Below are 17,606 nucleotides of genomic sequence, written 5' to 3' on the forward strand. Positions count from 1 at the left end.
AGAGCAAGGTGGATGGGTTGCTACAATTGATGAGCTCCTTCAAAAGGTTGTGCGGATGACTTGTTTGTTGCCCCATTTAGAAACTTTCCTTTCCTTCCGTATTGGTGGCCAACCCAAAAGGAAAGAAAGAAAGAAAATTAAGCCTATAACAAAGATATCAAGGCAATTAGAACATAGGCGGGGGCTAATGCCAAATAAGAGTATGGTCCTCTACTACATGGTAGCTACAACATGTAGAGGAGGAAACAATAAGAGAAAATGGCATATCAATGATACTTGATGCAAGAGTAAGGTTAAAGCATGAAGAGCATATGGCACATCAAGTTCACATAAGAAGAAGTGGGTCATGAAAGACAATATGAGGTCATATCAATGCACAAAGACTTAAGAGTCATACAAGATGAAGCATTGATTTAAAAGTTTCATCACCCAACAATATCAAACAAGTCAAGAGGCACCAAAATAATGCAAGAATTTCTCAACAATTGAGTGTAAGAATCCAACACCATTATTAAAATGACTTAAAAAAAAACGAAAACATGCTACAAAAACTAAATAAAAATGGGAAGAGTAGAAGTATGCGAATGTGATAAGCAAAAGAAAATGGAAGGGGAGAAAAAAAACTTTTTTTTTTTTTACCGACGCGTGCGCGTCATGCACGTTTATGCGTCGATGGGTATATTGGTCGAAGGACGCGTACGCGCCAGGTGCGCGCACGCGTGTGTCGAGTTAGGCCGGAGGCATAATGTCGGCCCAAGTCTGGCACAACTCTCGGGTAAGAGTACCGGGGGTGCAGATTGTGCAATCGACGCGCGCGCGCACAGTGTGCGTGCGCGTGCATTGTGAATTTGAGATCATTTGCGCGTACGCGCCAGGTGCGCGCACGCGTGCATAGACTTGTGCCTTAGGCCCAATGTTCGCACAGTGCAGGCCTAACTCTCGGGTTTTTGGCCGGAGGTGAAATTTTGCATCCACGCGTACGCGTACAGTGCGCGTCCGCGTGGATGGTCGAAAAATGCTCAGGTGCGCGTACGCGTCATGTGCGCGAACGCGTGGATGGTGTTCTGTTTTTCAAAAAAATTTTGCTATGTTTTTGCACCAATCCAAGCATTCCAAACCTCCAAACAGCTACCAAAACACCCTAGAACCTTATTCAACATACTATATTACTAACTAAACTCAATAAAACAATAAAAACAAGAAATTAAACTAATTCTACCAATATTTACAAAAGATAAAAATGAAAATGAGAATCTACCTATAATGGCAACTCAATTCACTTATTAATAAACTAAAAGAGTATGGAAAGAGTTTACCATGGTGGGGTGTCTCCCACCTAGCACTTTTATTTATTGTCCTTAAGTTGGACTTATGGGGAGCTTCTTATCAAGGTGGCTTGTGCTTGTATTCATCTTGGAACTCCCACCCATGCTTGGTTCTCCATTGTGCCCCAAGATTTCTTATGGATTGAGCCAAGTGTTGATGGAGTTCTTCACAAGCTTGGGGCTCCCAAAGTTGATCCTCTTCTTGTGATCCGGGGTCCCATACTTTGTTTTCACACCCGTCTTGAGGTTGATCATCATTATTAGTCCAACCGGGTGGTGAGTAAGGTGAATTCTCTATGAAGTGCCCAACAATCCTTCTAGACCCATCTATTTGAGCACTACTCCATCCTTTATATCTCATGTTTGATGCATCAACCATAATGAGCCTTGATTTGCAACGCCCACCACAAAACTTTTTCCGCTTACGCTTCATCCCGCAAACTTCCCTAAGTTGGCCATCCGTTTCAAGCAAACCATATTCAAGTGGGATAATAAAACTAATAGAAATGAATTTCACCCACTCAAATGAAGGTGTAGATGGCAACCTAGGCAAAGATGCTTCCAAAGATCTTGACAAAGCGTATTCCACTCCCATCCTTCTATTTCTAAAGACTTCCACCTCTTCACAAGATTTCTCTAATTCAATCCTTTGTTCATTAATACTATCTAAGCCATTTCCCTTAATCAAACTATAATTGGGAGGGTGAAAGAAGTTTACCTCCACAATATTTTCAAATGCACTGGGAGAAGGTTCTTCAAGTTCAAAGGATTCTCCACCACTAGGACTTGATGCTTGCTCTTCATTGCCATGGGAACGTAATTCTTGCTCTATCCCATCCAAGTCTTCATATGGAGTGTGCCTTGGAAGGTGTGCACTTTCCTCTCTAGCATCAATTTCAATCATCTTGGAGGGATTTTCTTCAACTCTATGTTCCCATGGAGGCTCCGCATCTCCTAAGTCTTCTACCACTTCTTCCTTGTTTTCAACAATTAAAGCTTCCTTCAATTGTTCCAATACAAAGCAACTTCCCTCATTTCCCACCGGAGTTTCCAATCTCTCCTTCATGCTATGTTCTTCATTCGATTCTCCACATGTAGCCATGGGAGTTCCTTGAGTGTTCAAGCATTGGGAGGCTAATTGATTTGTTACCGCATCCAAGGCGGCCATAAAATTTTGCACATTCCTTTTCATCTCTTCTTGCCCTTGAACAAGAACACCAAGGGTTTCATCCATTAGAGATTGGGGTGGTTGGAAGGAGTCATCATTTTAGGGGAAGGGTTCATAGTAGGAAGGTGGTTCTTCTCGGTAGAGTTGTGGTGGTTCAATATTTTCCATTCTTTCCACTTGTTGCACAACACACTCCATGGTTGCTTGAAATTGATCCAATGCTTCCTTGAGATGATCCCTTGACTCTTGTTCCTCTTGGATAATGTGATTAGGATCATGTGGCTCTTGGATCAATGGATATGAGTATTCTTCCATGGGAGGTTGTGGTGGAAAGTAGTATTCATCTTGTGGTTGAAAATTTTTGTATATTGGAGGTGGTTCATCTTGGTAATAATATAGAGGGGATGGCTCTTGAAAATGTTGATGTTGGGGTGGTGGTAGCTCTATGTGTGGTTCATATGGCTCATATGGTTGTTGGTAGGATGGATATGGATTAGGGTCATATGAGGGTGGTTGGTGAAAATAGGCTTGTGAGTGTGGTTGAGGCTCATATTGAGGATATGAATCATAGGCATATGGTGGTGGTTCTTGAAAGTCACAAGGAGATTCACCATAGCCATTTGATTGGTATGCATCATGGAATGGCTCTTCTTCATAGTTCATTGGTGGAGGTTGTTGCCAAGAAGATTGATCATATGCATATGGCTCATCCCACCTTTGATTGTCCCATCCTTGATACACATTCTCATTGAAATTCTCATTACCTACAACATAGTTGTAATCACACTCATAGCCAAAATGAGAATTCATGATAGCAAGAGGAAAATGAAAACAAAATCAAATAAGAAGCAAGAAAATTAAATCCTAAAACTAGTAAGAGCTAACAAAAGCAAACATATTCACACTATTCACATATATACAATAACCAATAACATAACACCATTGCAATTCCCCGGCAACGGCGCCATTTTGACGATTGGGTTTTTTGACGGTTTAGAATTTCTCAAATAAAATCTCGTCGAAGTATAGTTTCTAAACCAAGCAATAATCCTTTCATACAAAAAGTTGTTTGTCACTAAAACAAACCACTAAAATTTATAAACCGAAGTATTCAAACCTCGGGTCGTTCTCCCTAGGAATTACAATAAAGTGTGTTGTTATTGGTTTGAGTTGTTTTGGGGTTTTGATAAGAGGCATGAAAGTAAATGGCAATAAAAATAAACTAACAACTATAAAAGACTCTTGGCACGGTATGAAAATTAGAAGTCCTATCCTAGTTATCCTTCTCAATTGTGATGAGAATTGTTCATTGCTACCACTTAGTTAACCCTTACTAGATAAAGGAAAGTCAAGTGGATGAATTGACTTGAGCCACAAGTCCTAGCCAACTCCCAAGGAAAGACTAGCTTTAGTGCACTCCAAACCAATTAGCAATCTCTCCAATTACCAATCAACAAAGGAATTAGATAACTCAAGTATCACTAATTACTCTACCTAGGCCAAGAGAAACAAAATCTAACTAATAGCTATAAGAGACATTTCATCAAACACATAAAAGGCAATAAAAGTAAACAACATAAATTGCAAGAATTAAAGAGAGATCTAACTACAAAGGCAAGAGATCAACAATAGAAAAGCAAAGAAGAACAATTATTATGAATTACCTCTTATTGAATTGAAAGAATGTAGAAGGAACAATACTAGATCTACAACAAAATGTAAGAACAACATAAAGGAAATTACAACAAAAGAGTAGAAGAAGATGAATGTAGCAACAAAGAATTGAGGGGTAGAAGTAGAAGAAAGCAAAGATTAAACCTAGATCTAAGAACTAATCCTAATCCTAATTCTAGAGAGAAGTGAGAGCTTCTCTCTCTAGAAACTACTTCTAAACTAATCCTAAACTAATGGTTAAAAGTTTCTCTGATTCCTCTTCAATCCTTGGCTTAAATAGCATCAGAAATGAGTTGGATTGGGCCCACAAGGCTTCTAAAATCGCTGGCCACATGTTGCATTAAGTGAACCAGGTGGCAGCAACGGCGCGTGCGCGTGCTATGCGCGTGCACGCCACCACACGTGTAACAACTATGGCAAATCTTATATCGTTTCGAAGCCCCGGATGTTAGCTTTCTAACCCAACTGGAACCGCATCATTTGGACTTCTGTAGCTCAAGTTATGGTCGATTAAGTGCGAAGAGGTCGGCTTGACAGCTTTCCGGTTCTTTCATTTCTTCATGAGTTCTCCAACTTTTCATGCTTCTTTCTTCATTCCCTTGATCCAATCTTTGCCTTCTAAATCTGAAATCACTTAGCAAACATATCAAGGCATCTAATGGAATCAAGGAGAATTAAATTTAGCTATTTTAAGACCTAAAAAGCATGTTTTCACTCTTAAGCACAATTAAAGGAGAATATACAAAACCATGCTATTTCATTGAATAAATGTGGGTAAAAGGTGATAAAATCCCCTAAATTCAATACAAGATAAACCGTCAAATTGGGGTTTGTCATGCTCCTCCATTTCCAGCACCATAAAGTCAGTAGGAAAGGCAAATGGCCCAACATTGACAATCATGTCCTCAATCACGCTTGATGGGTATTTAATGGAGCTATCAGCAAGTTGAAGACATATCCTGGTTGGTTTGATTTCTTCAGTTAAACCAAGCTTTCTGATAGTAGATGCAGGTATTAGGTTGATACTTGCCCCAAGATCACATAAAGCTTGCTTGGTGCAAGTGCCCTCTAATGTGCATGGTATCATAAAGCTCCCAGGATCTTTAAGCTTCTCAGGTAAGCTTTTCAGAATGACTGCACTGCATTCTTCAGTGAGGTAAACTTTTTCACTTTCCCTCCAATCCTTCTTATGACTTAAGATCTCTTTCATGAACTTAGCATAAGATGGTATTTGCTCAAGTGCTTCTGCAAACGGAATCTTTATTTCAAGAGTCCTGAGATAGTCTGCAAAGCGGGCAAATTGCTTATCCTGTTCCGCTTGGTGGAGTTTTTGAGGATAAGGCATTTTGGCTTTGTATTCCTCAACCTTAGTTGCTGCAGGTTTATTACCTACAGAAGTGGGTTGGGAAGCCTTTTTAGAAGGGTTGTCATCAGCACTTGTATGTGACTGATCCCCCACTGGCATTTGAATGCCAGGGGTGGAAGCTGGAGTGGCGTTAGACGCCACCTCATTGTTTGTTACTGGCGTTTGAACGCCAGAACCATGCTCCCTTTGGGCGTTCAACACCGGATTCATGCTTGTTTCTGGCGTAGAACGCCAGGAATGAGCATGGTCTGGGCGTTCAGCGCCAGCTTTATTCCTTTCTGGGCTCTGACTGTCCTCAGAGGAATTTTGATTAGCCATTTGTTCATTTCTTTGTTTCCTGCTACTTTGAAGTGAGGTATTTAATGTTTTCCCACTTCTTAATTGAACTGCTTGACATTCTTCTGCTATTTGTTTTGACAGTTGCTTTTCTGTCTGCTTTAATTGTACTTCTATATTCCTGTTAGCCATTCTTGTTTCCTGTAATATTTCCTTGAATTCGGCTAGCTGCTGAGTTAGAAAGTCTAATTGCTGATTGAATTCATTAGCCTGATCCACCGGACTGAGCTCAGCAGTTACTGTTTTAGCTTCTTCTTTCATGGAAGATTCACTGCTTAGGTACAGATGTTGATTTCTAGCAACTGTATCAATAAGCTCTTGAGCTTCTTCAATTATTTTCCTCATATGTATAGATCCACCAGCTGAGTGGTCTAGAGAAATCTGAGCTTTTTCTGTAAGCCCATAGTAGAAGATGTCTAATTGCACCCATTCTGAAAACATTTCAGAGGGGCATTTTCTTAGCATCTCTCTGTATCTCTCCCAGGCATCATAAAGAGATTCATTATCTCCTTGTTTGAAGCCTTGGATGCTTAGCCTTAGCTGTGTCATCCGTTTTGGAGGGAAATAGTGATTCAGGAATTTTTCTGACAGCTGCTTCCATGTTTTTATGCTGTTCTTAGGCTGGTTATTTAACCACCTCTTAGCTTGATCTTTTACAGCAAATGGAAACAGTAATAATCTGTAGACATCCTGATCCACTTCCTTATCATGTACTGTGTCAGCAATTTGCAAAAATTGTGCCAGAAACTCTGTAGGTTCTTCATATGGAAGACCAGAATACTGACAGTTTTGCTGCACCATGATAATGAGCTGAGGATTCAACTCAAAGCTACTAACTCCAATGGAGGGTATACAGATACTACTCCCATATGAAGCAGTAGTGGGGTTAGCATATGACCCCAGAGTCCTCCTGGACTGTTCATTCCTACTTGCTTCCATGATGGAATAAAAGAGATAATATATATGTTGATATTATTTATTTTATAAAAATTAATTTTTATAAAATAAAATAAAAACGAAATAAATAAAAGAAATTGGAAATATTTTGAAATTGAAAATTGAATTTTTATATGATATTTTCGAAAAATGTAGTTCCAAAATTAGTTAGAAAATATATATTTTTTTGAATTTTGAATTTTATGATGAAAGAGAAAAATATGCAAAAGACACAAGATTTAAAATTTTTAGATCCAATGTTCCTTATTTTTCGAAAATTTTGGAGGGAAAACACCAAGGAACACCAAACTTAAAAATTTTAAGATCAAAACACAGGAAAGACTCAAGAACACCTTGAAGATTCACAAGAACACCAAGAACAAAAGAAAGAACACCAAACTTAAAATTTTTAGAAAACCAAGACAATTTTTTGAAAATTATATTAAAATTAACAAGAAAACACCAAACTTAGAGTTTGGCGCAAGATTAAATCAAGAAAAATTATTTTTGAAAAAGATTTTCAAAAGAACTGGTGCCCAATCATCAAGAATATAAACCAATACTCTAGCCAATTGGGAGTAAATGTAACACTTGTTCTGAATATTCCAATTAATGCTTTTAAAAAGAACACAAGTGAAACAAGAAAAGACACAAAGCAAGAAAAACTCAAGATCAACAAGAAAGATAAACAAGAACAACTTGAAGATCAATGAAGAACAAAGAACACAATTTCGAAAATTTAAAGAAAAATATAAAATATGCAATTAACACCAAACTTTGAACAAGACACTAGACTCACGAAAAATTAACAATTAATAGAGAAAAATAATATATTTTTTTTAAAGGAAATTTTTGAAAAGAAACTATCCTACCAGAATTTGATGACTCTATAACAATAACAATAAAAAAATAAATTATTCCTAATCTAAGAAATAGAATAAACCTTTAGTTGTTCAAACTCGAATAATCCCCGGCAACGGCGCCAAAAACTTGGTGCACGAACTTGTGATCCGCACAACTAACCAGCAAGTGCACTGGGTCGTCCAAGTAATACCTTACGTGAGTAAGGGTCGATCCCACGGAGATTATTGGTTTGAAGCAAGCTATATTTATTTTATTAATCTTAGTCAGGAGGCCAATAAGATTAATTGGATTTAATTGTAAGAAGTCAAAGTGTTTAAAATTATTAGAAAAATAAAAGAAAATCAAATTGTTACTTGGTGTGCAGTAATGAGAAACATGTTGGAGTTTTGGAGATGCTTTGTCCTTTGAATTTCTACTTTTCCTTGAAATCCTCTTTCCACACGCAAGATCCCTTCCATGGCAAGCTCTATGTAGGGTGTCACCGTTGTCAATGGCTACTTCCCATCCTCTCAGTGAAAACGTTCCTATGCTCTGTCACAGCACGGCTAATCATCTGTCGGTTCTCAATCAGGTTGGAATAGAATCCATTGATTCTTTTGCGTCTGTCACTAACGCCCAGCCTTCAGGAGTTTGAAGCTCGTCACAGTCATTCAATCCCAGAATCCTACTCGGAATACCACGGACAAGGTTTAGACTTTCCGGACTCTCATGAATGCCGCCATCAATCCGGCTTATACCACGAAGATTCTGATTAAGGAATCTAAGAGATACTCATTCAATCTGATGTAGAACGGAGGTGGTTGTCAGGCACACGTTCATGGATTGAGGAAGGTGATGAGTGTCACGGATCATCACCTTCTCCATAATTAAGTGCGAATGAACATCTTAGATAAGAACAAGCGTGTTTGAATGGAAAACAAAGTAATTGTATTAATTCATCGAGACGCTGCAGAGCTCCTCACCCCCAACAATGGAGTTTAGATACTCATACCGTCAAAAAGTATGTAATTCAGATCTGAAAATGTCATGAGGTACAAAATAATTCTCTAAAAGTTGTTTAAATAATAAACTAGTAACCTAGGTTTACAGAATATGAGTAAACTAAGATAATTGGTGCAGAAATCCACTTCTGGGGCCCACTTGGTATGTGCTGGGGCTGAGACTAAAGCTATCCACGAGTAGAGGCTTTTCTTGGAGTTGAACTCCAAGTTATGACGTGTTTTGGGCGTTCAACTCCGGATCATGACGTGTTTCTGGCGTTTAACTCCAGACAGCAGCATGTACTTGGCGTTCAACGCCAAGTTACGTCGTCTATCTTCGCGCAAAGTATGGACTATTATATATTGCTGGAAAGCTCTGGATGTCTACTTTCCAACGCCGTTGAGAGCGCGCCAATTGGACTCTTGTAGCTCCAGAAAATCCATTTCGAGTGCAGGGAGGTTAGGATCCAACAGCATCAGCAGTCCTTTTTCAGCCTAAGTCAGATTTTTGCTCAGCTCCCTCAATTTCAGCCAGAAAATACCTGAAATCACAAAAAAAATATACACACTCATAGTAAAGTCCAGAAATATGATTTTTGCCTAAAAACTAATAATATTTAACTAAAAACTAATTAAAACATGCTAAAATCTACATGAAATTGCCCCCAAAAAGCGTATAAAATATCCGCTCATCACCCTCATTGAGTCCAACACCAAAGTATCTTATTTGGTAAGATATTCCTTCTTTTAGCAAATTCAAGAATCGAGATACAAGAGCCCTCTTATTTGAGGCGTATATTTTTTCTCCCTAAAATTGATAAAAAAAATGAAAGAACGATTAAATGGGGATAAACAAACAAATTTAAAATATAAATAATATAAATTAAAAATAATATAAAAAATATTAGTAGAAAATTCACGTCTTCATCGAGCCAAATTATCTATTAAAAATAGTATTAAAAAGAATTAACAAAATTTTAAAAAATAGTGTTAAAATTTAAAAAATAACAATCTAAGTAAAATAATTTAAAATTTAAAAAATAACAACTTAAGTACAACAATCTGAAATTTAAAAAACAATAATCTAAATAAAATAATTTAAAATTTAAAAAATAACAAACTAAATAAAACAACCCAAACAAATAATTTAAAATTTAAAAATGACAACCTAAACAAATAAACTCTCAAAATCAACGTACGAGTGGCGTTAGTATATGGGCTCCCTATTTGTATTACTATAAAGATATTTTTAAAAATTTTATGAAACAGATGTAGAAAAAAGAAGGGAGACAAAAAAAAAAGAAGAAAATACATAAGAAAGAAAAAAAAAGAATTTTTTTTAAAAACTTGGGACGCTAAATAGAATCTGTTTAGATAAACATGAAATTTTCTTAAGAAAAACATAAGAAACAAACACAGAAATTTATTGATGATAGTACAAAATTTTATAACGAGAAAAAATAAATTTTTTTAAGATAAACAAAACAATTGTTTTAAGAAGAAACATACATGGTAGCAGGAATCCCCACACCTTCGTACTGTTGTACCAACAAGTGCACTGGGTCGTCCAAGTAATACCTAAGTCAGCCAAGGTCGATCTCACGTGGATTTTGGTTTAAAGCAAGTTATGGTTATCTTGCAGATCTTAGTCAGACAGATAAGAAGGTTGTTGATTTTATGTCATATATGGAGTTGTAAGAGTAATGTATGAAAGGGATAAAACAAAAGAGGTAGAAAATACTAATAGGGATAGGTTTAAGGATTGGAGTTGTATTACCTTTTTGAATTAACTCTGGTATTATTGTCTTCCTTGCTTGTGAATGATCTTCTTCTATGGCAGGCTGTATGTGATCAAAGCCATTGTCCGTGGTCATTGATCTCCTCTGTTCCAGATCAAAGATCAAACGCCATTGCCAGTGGTCATTCAATCTGATGGAGGGTGAAGCTCTAGCAGTTCATTCTCTTGGCGATCCTGCTCAAAATGCCACAGATAAGGTCGAATCTTCTGGATCAGAGAATGCTGCATCTATGGATTCTAGCCTATACCACGGAGACCCTAACCCCCCCGAAAATCGGATGAACTGGTGTCTCGAGAAGTCCCCAACGAAGTCATGGATTGGTCGTATGAGAGATGTATAAACATAGCTGTTGGTTCGTGCTTTCCGGCCACGCGTATTCACACGAACCCAAGTAGACGTGGGTGTTTGTCAGGCACGTTAATCTTAATGTGATGAACAGAGCTAATTGTCTAATCATCCTATCCACCACGATGAAGATCGGAGATACATCTTAGAAGTAAATCAAATACGGATCGAAGAAGAAACAGTAATACTTTTATTAATTCATAGGACTTAGCAGGGCTCCTCCCCTCAACCTAGGAGGTTTAGAATCTCATACTGATGTAAAATACAAAGTAAAACTCGAAATAATGGCTGTCCTCTAGTATGTTGTTTTGAATGATTATGTAAAATACACTTTAAATACTAAATACATGACTAGTAAAGGTAAAACAGTCTATTTAGTGCTAAAATCAACTTTTGGGACCCACTTAATGAGTGTTTGGGCTGAGCTTTGATGAGATCCACGTGCTATGAGGTCTTTTGGATGTGGAACGCCAGCTAGGGGTCCTCTCTGAGCGTTTGGACGCTGGGCTCTGCTCTTTGGGCGCTGGACGCCTGGAAGGGGGCAAGAAGCTGACATTGGACGCCAGTTTTGGGCCTTCTAATCCGAAGCAAAGTATGAACTATTATATATTGCTGAAAAGCTCTAGAAGTCAGATTTTCATATCCATTAAGAGCGCTCCATTTGAACTTCTGTAGCTCCCGCACTACAAAAAAAGAGTTTTAAAATGGCATTTATATTACGGCGGTTTTAAAGAACTGCCGTAATATCCAAACGTTATGGCGTTTTTGGTTGTTGTCGTAATTGACTGTGTATTTAATGGCAGTTCTGGTGATTATGGCGGTTTTGAACCGCCATTATCCCACATATATAAAAGGAAAAAGTGCAATCCCTAACTGAAACACTGTACCTATACACACGATGGCTCGCTCAATCTCCCTTCTATCTCTCCCTCGTCCTCGTGCTCAATCCATCGCTACCGCCACTTTCACCCTCCACCATCGCTTCCTCTTCAACAGAATCAAAGGTTCCAAGCCACACACCTTGCTTCCCCATTGTACGACGATAGCGGATCTCCTTTCAGATCCCGGATCTTCTCCGGTGACATCTCCTCAGGCGACGACCTCCTTTGGCCACATCTCTTCCCATGGTAATCTCCTCCGGTGATGTCACCTCCAACTTCCTCTCCTTTCCATCCTAGCTCTGCGCCTTCTTTGCCAAAATCCTCAGCGCCTCCCTCAGCGTCTTCTTCGATGACATCTCTCTATTGAAGATCTGTAAATCCAAGCCATCACAAACAGAACAAGCACAACTCTCCCCTGCTTCCTCTGTTTTTCTATAAGTACTATAGATCTCTCTCATCCTTTCTCTTGTCCCTTCCTTAATTTTTTATTTTATTTTTGCGGTATAACAATATAATTAATTACTATTTGTTCTTGTGTTGCTGGTTCAATTTGATTAATAATTAAGGTTAAGCATGACATCTTAATTGTATGATTGTTAGGGTTTTGAGAGACAGGAATTGTAGCTTATTGTGTTTTGAGCACCATGTGTTTGTTTTTATGTGTGTGTGATGGTTAATGTATCTAAATTGGTACTTTTGTATATCAGCTTCTATCGTGCTTCTAAATTGGTGGTTAACAATCGAATTCTTTTCAGATGTAAATTGTAAAGTACATTCTTTAAATTCTTGATAATTTGTTCTATTTGTTCATGAAGTTGGCAGAAAATTTATGGGAGAAAGCCCTGGTGAGTGAAGCATCAATTTTCTTCTTAATTTGTTATTCTTTGGTTCATTTATGGCAACACTAACTGTGAGTATTCTTGTCTATCCATATCAAATTTGCTTTAATTCTTCCAAAAAAAGAAAAGAAAAAGTGAATCCATGATTATTGATTTGTTTCCATTCTTACATTATAAATGTTCAATTTTGCTATTCAACCGTTCACTTCTGATAATGATTATGTTCTTTTTCTTTTATTTCATTTGATTTGATATAATTTGGTACTTCTAATGTTGCTTGTAATTTTCAATTTTTCATTGATTCTTAATATGAAAGCTCATGCTTTATATCTTACTATGTGGTGGATGTGGTGGATTGTTTTGTTGAAAGCTTTAAATTTTGTTTGCATTAAAATTCATTTTTATTTTACTAGCACACAACCTGCTCGATGAAATGCTTCAACTAAATTCTGCCCTTATCAATGCTTTTATGACAGAACTGGAACCTGATTCTCCGGTTATCCAGGTGATAAATATGATCTTCTTAAGAGGTTATTTTGGTTATTTAAAAGTTTACTTTATGTTATCAACTAATGTTTTTCCCATTGCAGTGTGATTATGATCATCTTCAGTTGTCAACTAGTTCATAATGGAGAATAAATTTTCCATTGGGATTTCCTTATTTGTCATGCTTAAGAAACATGTTTAATGTATGAAAACTTATTCTATTGATTTTCAGAGAGAACTGCGGTGAAAAGATGGATGAATTTCTTAAGAGATGCTTCTACCATTCTGGTCAGTATGACTCTCAGGAAAACTTTGCAGCACTGGACAAGAAGCTTAAGGAACATGAGGTAATTTTAATTATGGCGCATCATTTTAATTTGTGTCAAGAACTCAAGATCAACATATGAAGGATGCATGAACTTATCCTTTTCTTTTCATTCTATGTATGCTCTTCTAAGCTTTTCTTTCTGATCTTAATTTAGCCATCTGGTTTTTGCTTGTAGAATGGGAAAGCTTCTAATCGCCTGTTCTATCTATCAATTCCTCCAAACATATTCATAGATGCTGTAAAATGTGCCAGTTCATCAGCATCTTCTGGTAATGGTTGGACAAGAGTCATTGTTGAGAAGCCTTTTGGTCAAGATTCAGAATCTTCAGCTGCTTTAACAAAATCGCTCAAGCAGTATCTTCGTGAGGATCAAATTTTCAGGTTTTCTACCTAAACCAATTATGTAATCTACTTTACAAAGGAGCTACAAGTAGATGACTCGTCACTTTACATGTAAGTAATTTTAAGTTATCTGATAACTTTACTTTTAACTAATACATTCTTATTTTGGTCAAAATAATAAATGAGACTCTTTTGGCAGATTTGGGATACAACAGGACAAGAAAGGTTCAATAGTTTAGGTGCTGCATTTTATAGAGGTGTAGATTGTTGTGTTTTGGTGTATGATGTAAATGCACACAACACATTTGACACACTAAACAATTGGCATGATGAGTTCATTAAGCAGGTGTGTACTATTTAGCACCTTTCTAAATGAGCAATACATGAAGATTATATCTTATATGTTTTGGTGTTTGGCCTCAGGTAGATTTGAATGATCATGAAGCATTTCCCTTTGTGTTACTTGGGAACAAGGTTGATGTAGATGGTGGGAACAGTAGAAAGGTATTAAAAAGAGTTTGGGCCTTTGAGATTAATATGCATAGTTTTGAAGTTGAAATCTCATTCAACTTGTTGCAGGTGACTGAGAAGAAAGCTAGGGAATGGTGTGCTTCTAGAGGGAACCTACCATATTTCTGTTTAATTGATACCTGTGTACTAATCTTTTTGTCACTGGCATAGATTCAAGTAGGTGGTTACTGGTTCCCCTTTGTATAAATTAGAAAGAAAACTTGGAAAGGGTGGATTTGGTCAAGTATATGTTGGTCGACATCTTTCTGGTGGAAATTTGAATGAGAGAACTGGACCACCATACGTTAAACTTTTGTTCCCAGGTTGCGTTAAAATTTGAGCATAGAAGTAGTAAAGGATGTAATTATGGACAACCATACGAGTGGCAAGTGTACAAGTGAGTGCTAGTTTTGACCTCTGTATTTTCTCTTGGCTCGGTTTGTGTACCTTGCTTCTTTTCAATCTTTTCCCTCTGCTTGTGCAGAATTCTTGGTGGTAGTCATGGTGTGCCTCAAGTACATTACAAGGGCAGGTAAGGTGACTATTATGTTATGGTATGTTTCTGGGTCTTATTCTAGAGCTTTTTGAAACGTTTCAAGCTTATGGAATTTTATATGATGTTGTCCGTAAAGACATCGATTATTTGGGACAGCTTCTGTGGAATTACTGCATTTTAGATGAAGGGCATATAATCAAGAATGCTAAGTCCAAAGTTACACTTGCTGTAAAGCAGTTAAAAGCCCAACACCACTTGATATTGAGTGGGACTCCAATACAGGTTGGTGTGGTGATTTTCTGTTCTCATTAAAGGTAAACATATCATGACTAATTAAATAAACACACTACCTCTTTTTTTTTGTGTGCAGAATAACATCATGGACTTGTGGTCCCTTTTTGATTTTCTAATGCCTGGATTTCTTGGAACAGAGAGACAGGTAAAATTGTGATTCCTTTATCAAGGATTAGGAGTTTGATGCTTGCTTCCTCATTCTTCATAATTAAATTAATTTTTGGCACATGGAAAAACTGGGCTATGCTTATCCATGTTTAAAGGCCAAAGCATGTGGGTGTGTAGCGAGGTATAAAACAATTTTTTGGCCTTATACCTAATATTTTATTCTCTTAAATTGATTTGTTTCTTGATATTAGTTTTGTACTTTTATCCTTTTTCGTCACCACCTTCTCATTTATACCTAATGTCTTTGTTTGATCTTTTGAACTTGTTTTCTTTTCCTTTCTTTTTCTCTTGAGGAGGGCCATATATATATGACTTGATGTAAGTAGAAAATAATGAAAGGTTGGTTCCATCATTCATTTTTGTTTTGCAGGTAAAGTCTTATTTTCCTTTCCTCATACTAATTATTACTTCTGCTCTACTGATTTGGGACGAAAAGAATTTGAAGAGGCTTAAAAGCAGTGGAAAGTTAAAGAAAGTTCTTTGGAGACTAGGAATTTTGGTGGGTTACTTTTTCAAGCTCATGCCAATGCTATCAGAAATGTTATGATGCCAGAAATCAACTTTTTAGCTCACAGCTCATATCCTTTGAGCTTTTTTTTTCTAGCATGCCTATGCTAATACTTCTCAAAGTAATAATTAGTGGATATGATTTGCTGTATAGAAGTTATTACTTTTGATTTCTAATACTAAAAAATTATATATTATATTTGATACTTTATTTATGAGTTGTGTAATATTTTGTTTATGGGTTATGATTTTTTGTTATTGTGAAATTTTAAACAAAAAATTATGTTTAATGTAAAAATAATAGTTAAAAATGCCTTTTTAAACGATAAAAGATGTCATTTTTATTTAGTAAAAGTAGTTCATGAATGCCATTTTAAAAAATATGAAATGTCATTTTAATTCGGTAAAAATGTCGGTTTTAAACGTCGTATTAACCAATTAAAAAATGCCGTTTTATCTGGAAATAACGGCAGTTTGAACTGCTATTTTAACCAACTAAAAAAATGTCATTTTATCCAGAAATAACGGCGGTTTGAACTGCCATTTTATCCGGAAATAACGGCGGTTTTGAACCGCCATTTTAACCAACCAAGAAAACGCCGTTTTATCCGGAAATAACGGCGGTTTTGAACCGCCGTTTTAACATGTTAAAAAACCGCCGTTTAACCATAGAAATTGTGGCGGTTTTTTAAAAACCGCCGTAATAACCCAAAAAAACCGCCGTAATTACCAAGTTTTTTTGTAGTGCCGAAAATCTCTTTCGAATGCAAGGAGGTCAGACCCAAACAGCATCTGTAGTGCTTTCTCTGTCTCTAAATCAGACTTCTGCTCCAACTCCTCAATTTCAGCCAGAAAATACCTGAAATTACATAAAAATACAAAAACTCATAGTAGAATCCAAAGATATGAATTTAATACTAAAACCTATAAAAATTTAATAAAAACTAAATAAAACACACTAAAAACTATATGAAAATGATGCCAAAAAGGGTATAAAATATCTGCTCATCAACATAGAAAGCAAACACATTTTTTTCCGATAAACACAAATTTTATGGCAATAAACACATTTTGAAGGAAAACAAACAAATCTTTGAAGGAAAACATAAAAAAACAAACACAAAATTTATTTATGATAAACAAAAGAATTTTGTGATGATAAATAGACATTTTTTAAGGACGATTTACTTAATTAAAATATTTGAAGATCAAAATTACCATAATATAATTTTTGCAAACTGTAAACGTATTTGTAACATATTATTATGGAAATCGCAAGAGGGTATGGTAGATTAGAGTATTAACACAAACCGCTACACTCTATCGTAGTTTACGTTGAAATGCGTGTGAGAAAAAATTGCTATTACACCCGTATCAGTTCCTGAAGGAGTAAAACAATGAAAAAAAATTATATTTTGATATAAACTTTTATTTTGATAAAAAAATCGTATAAACTTTTCAAATGATTTTATTTTGATATTGCAATCAAATCAATATTCCTTTATTTATTATTTTTTTATATTAAGTTGTAATAAAATGTAATGCTTAAAAAAATAAAATATGTTAATTCTTTAATTTGGAGTTTATTTAGGATTAATTAAACATGTAACTGCCACAAAAATTATGATTAAGTTTAATATTTTATTTTATATTATTTTTTTACACTATCAGTATTATGTGAAATAATCCTTAATTATAATTTAAATAAGATAATTAGGTATACAGTATAATAATTATACTTTAAATATAAATTAATTATATTTTATTATATCTAATAAACTGTCTGGACGAGTATGGCTCTTTCAACTGTGACCTCAAAATTATTGGATGAGGGGATGATCGATCTTCAGATGAATCTGAACCATCCCCTTGCCACTAGAGTGAGCTCACTTCTTCTTAAATGGTTTGAATTCCCATCAGCATCAAGCTTCCACTCAATATCTTGTATGCAAATGTTTCAAA

At 36.1% G+C, this 17,606-nt stretch overlaps 3 protein-coding genes across 5 annotated transcripts; all 3 read left to right on the forward strand.

The window, feature by feature from the left end:
• The first annotated feature begins 11,685 nt into the window (after positions 1-11,685).
• Positions 11,686-14,171, forward strand: LOC130970329 (glucose-6-phosphate 1-dehydrogenase 3, chloroplastic-like). 3 transcript variants are annotated; one of them, XM_057896386.1, is made up of 7 exons: positions 11,686-12,112; positions 12,490-12,584; positions 12,990-13,018; positions 13,232-13,346; positions 13,503-13,780; positions 13,869-14,015; positions 14,093-14,171. In XM_057896386.1, the coding sequence occupies exons 2-5, from the start codon at positions 12,570-12,572 to the stop codon at positions 13,719-13,721; spliced, it is 378 nt and encodes a 125-aa protein (XP_057752369.1). In that variant the 5' UTR covers positions 11,686-12,112; positions 12,490-12,569; the 3' UTR covers positions 13,722-13,780; positions 13,869-14,015; positions 14,093-14,171. The 3 variants fall into 3 exon arrangements, with proteins under 3 accessions (XP_057752369.1, XP_057752368.1, XP_057752367.1); XM_057896385.1 differs by having other exon boundaries at positions 11,686-12,584; XM_057896384.1 differs by having other exon boundaries at positions 11,686-12,519.
• Positions 13,851-14,350, forward strand: LOC130965978 (ras-related protein Rab7-like). The gene is made up of 3 exons (XM_057890728.1): positions 13,851-14,015; positions 14,093-14,173; positions 14,249-14,350. Exons 1-3 carry the CDS (start codon positions 13,851-13,853, stop codon positions 14,348-14,350), a joined length of 348 nt encoding a protein of 115 aa, XP_057746711.1.
• Positions 14,351-14,380: 30 nt separating this feature from the next.
• Positions 14,381-15,858, forward strand: LOC130970328 (TATA-binding protein-associated factor BTAF1-like). The gene is made up of 5 exons (XM_057896382.1): positions 14,381-14,576; positions 14,664-14,711; positions 14,812-14,957; positions 15,046-15,114; positions 15,508-15,858. Exons 1-5 carry the CDS (start codon positions 14,546-14,548, stop codon positions 15,682-15,684), a joined length of 471 nt encoding a protein of 156 aa, XP_057752365.1. The 5' UTR covers positions 14,381-14,545; the 3' UTR covers positions 15,685-15,858.
• The last annotated feature ends 1,748 nt before the right edge of the window (positions 15,859-17,606 follow it).

This window comes from Arachis stenosperma, chromosome 3, assembly GCF_014773155.1.
Source record: "Arachis stenosperma cultivar V10309 chromosome 3, arast.V10309.gnm1.PFL2, whole genome shotgun sequence".
Classification (NCBI taxonomy): domain Eukaryota; kingdom Viridiplantae; phylum Streptophyta; class Magnoliopsida; order Fabales; family Fabaceae; genus Arachis; species Arachis stenosperma.

Bases quoted from the DNA above. Each gene is read 5' to 3' on its own strand.
- LOC130970329 (XM_057896384.1), top strand. From the start codon at position 12,484: ATGAAGTTGGCAGAAAATTTATGGGAGAAAGCCCTG. The intron at 12,520-12,989 runs GTGAGTGAAGCA...CTTTTATGACAG, and splicing joins ATTTATGGGAGAAAGCCCTG to AACTGGAACCTGATTCTCCG. The intron at 13,347-13,502 runs GTAATTTTAATT...TTTTGCTTGTAG, and splicing joins AGAAGCTTAAGGAACATGAG to AATGGGAAAGCTTCTAATCG.
- LOC130965978 (XM_057890728.1), top strand. From the start codon at position 13,851: ATGAGACTCTTTTGGCAGATTTGGGATACAACAGGACAAGAAAGGTTC. The intron at 14,016-14,092 runs GTGTGTACTATT...GTTTGGCCTCAG, and splicing joins ATGATGAGTTCATTAAGCAG to GTAGATTTGAATGATCATGA. The intron at 14,174-14,248 runs GTATTAAAAAGA...AACTTGTTGCAG, and splicing joins ATGGTGGGAACAGTAGAAAG to GTGACTGAGAAGAAAGCTAG.
- LOC130970328 (XM_057896382.1), top strand. From the start codon at position 14,546: ATGGACAACCATACGAGTGGCAAGTGTACAA. The intron at 14,958-15,045 runs GTTGGTGTGGTG...TTTTGTGTGCAG, and splicing joins TGAGTGGGACTCCAATACAG to AATAACATCATGGACTTGTG. The intron at 15,115-15,507 runs GTAAAATTGTGA...TTTGTTTTGCAG, and splicing joins TTCTTGGAACAGAGAGACAG to GTAAAGTCTTATTTTCCTTT.